The sequence below is a fragment of the Fukomys damarensis genome, unplaced genomic scaffold (genome assembly GCF_012274545.1).
Source record: "Fukomys damarensis isolate Sample0158 unplaced genomic scaffold, DMR_v1.0_HiC HiC_scaffold_37, whole genome shotgun sequence".
Taxonomy (NCBI): Eukaryota; Metazoa; Chordata; class Mammalia; order Rodentia; family Bathyergidae; genus Fukomys; species Fukomys damarensis.
The window spans coordinates 745,604-747,610 of record NW_022900949.1 but is presented as its reverse complement, the minus strand read 5'-3'; the positions used below and the strand labels follow the sequence as shown (position 1 = coordinate 747,610).

Genomic DNA, 2,007 nt, shown 5'->3' with positions numbered 1-2,007 from the left:
AAGCAAGTGTTCCCCCGGGGCTGGGCTCCCTCCTGTCCTGGTCCTGGGCGCAGGCCGGCCGCCCTAACTGCCGGTGGCCGTGCAGGGTGGCCCTGCTGGAGGATGTGAACCGCATGTCGCCCGGGGCGCTGGCCATCATCTTCGCGCCCTGCCTTCTGCGCTGCCCGGACAACTCGGACCCGCTGACCAGCATGAAGGACTTGCTCAAGAGCACCGCGTGAGTGCACTCCCCCCCCAGCCCTCCTCAGGCTGCCCGGCCACGCAGCGCCGCCGTGGGTAATGGATCCGTCTCCCGCGGGACGCAGGTGCGTGGAGATGCTGATCAAAGAGCAGATGCGGAAGTACAAGGTGAAGATGGAGGAGATCAGCCAGCTGGAGGCGGCGGAGAGCATCGCCTGCCACAGGCTCTCCCTCCTGCAGCAGAGCGCAGTGAGCAGGGAGGGGCCGGTGGGGCGGGGCCGGTGGGGCGGGGCCTGCACTCCTCCTACCCCTCCGGCTCTCGGCTCTCGCCGGGGTTTGGCCCGGTGGACCCACCAAGTTCCTGCCCACAGTCGGCACCCAGACCGCTCGGAGGTGCTCGCTCGGGATCCCCCACCCGTGGGCCGTACGTTCACCCTGTGTCCGTCTCTCCCCAGCCTTGGCCTTTCAAACTGGGTTTCTCATCTCCCTGTGAGGGGGTGCTGGTATGTAGTGTGCGGCGGCGGCCGCGGTGCATGCAGATCCCGTAGGGTAGACGGCGGTCGGTGCGGCCTAAACTCCCCTTCTGCATGCTGGTAGCTCCCGCCGCGGAGCCGGTGCTCAGGGAGCCAGCTGGCCTGGACTGCGCCCCGGCTCCCAGCTCCCCAGCCCTCCTGTCCCAAGCAACCCTCGCAAGGAGCGTGCCGTGCCGTGCCGCGCTGCCTTATACCTGCTGCCTCGCCTGCAGAGCAAGAGCCCCAAGACCCCCGTGAGCCGCGACAGCAGCCTGGAGGAGCTGGAGGCACTGCCTGAGGAGGGACCAGCGATAGCAGCCAGGGATGACGAGGACCGAGAGAAGGAGATCCTCATGGAGCGCATCCAGTCCCTCAAGGAGGAGAAGCAAGTGCCCTGCCCCGCCCCACCCCCGGGCCTCTCTACCCAGCCCCACCTGGCAGCCCCCAGGTGCCCAGCCTGGCCAGGTGTACGGCTGTCCCCAGCACAGAGAAAAGGCCCACCCCCGGGACCCTGTGCGGCCTGTTGTGGGCTCCAGCCCAGGGCCCACAGGGGAGCCAGGCAAAGCCCCAGTCTCTTCCTGATGATATGTGGGACAGCCTTGGTCACTGTGGCGGAGTGGGAGAGGGGCTCACGGGACTGGGGGTGTGGCTCCGTGGTGGGGAGTTGCCAGCAACGGGCAGGGCCCTGGTTCCATCCCACCACAGTAGAAAGGAAAGAGAGCTATGTCCTTGTATCCCTGCTGCTCACTCCTCGGAGGCTAAAGCAGGATCACTGGAGAGCAGCCTGGGCAACATAGCCTGTCTCAAAAAATTTAAACTCAATCCCACGAGAACAAACATGACCAGGTTGCTTGGCCACTTCAGGCCCAGGAAGTGGAGTTGGGTGCATCAGGCTGTGGGAGCAAGTGTGTACAAAGGGCCTGGGGTAGGAGCTTGCTGTTAGCTCAGTGCTGTGCTGGATGCCCAGGCTTCCCTCTGCCAGTCAGCTCTTTCCTCAGGTAAGCATCAAGAGCCAAGAGCATATTAGGCCAGGTGTGCTTCAGGTGAGGACAGGTTGGGGACAGAAGAGACCCAAGGAGCAGGTCAGCCCATTCTGCCCCCATCAGCCAGGCCTTCCCATGTGGTGGCCTCTCGACACGTGACCCTGCCCCCCAGGGAGGATATCACTTACCGGCTGCCGGAGCTGGACCCCAGGGGCTCGGACTCCGAGACGTCGGCCAGCACCGAGAGCCTACTGGAGGAGCGGGCTGGGCGGGGGGCCGCGGAAGGTCAGTATTAAGGTAGGGTCTGCTCCGCAGCTGCCCAGGCGGGCGGG

At 65.6% G+C, this 2,007-nt stretch overlaps 1 protein-coding gene across 1 annotated transcript in view; it reads left to right on the top strand.

Moving 5' to 3' along the window:
* Myo9b (myosin IXB) overlaps positions 1 to 2,001 on the top strand; it is a 58,412-nt gene extending 56,411 nt beyond the window's left edge. Inside the window, exons 37-41 of the mRNA XM_019210666.1 lie at positions 8 to 217; positions 306 to 429; positions 636 to 683; positions 926 to 1,077; positions 1,848 to 2,001. Coding sequence (XP_019066211.1) covers positions 8 to 217; positions 306 to 429; positions 636 to 683; positions 926 to 1,077; positions 1,848 to 1,971 — 658 coding nt within the window. The 3' untranslated portion in view covers positions 1,972 to 2,001. The remainder of the gene's footprint in view (positions 1 to 7; positions 218 to 305; positions 430 to 635; positions 684 to 925; positions 1,078 to 1,847) is intronic.
* The last annotated feature ends 6 nt before the right edge of the window (positions 2,002 to 2,007 follow it).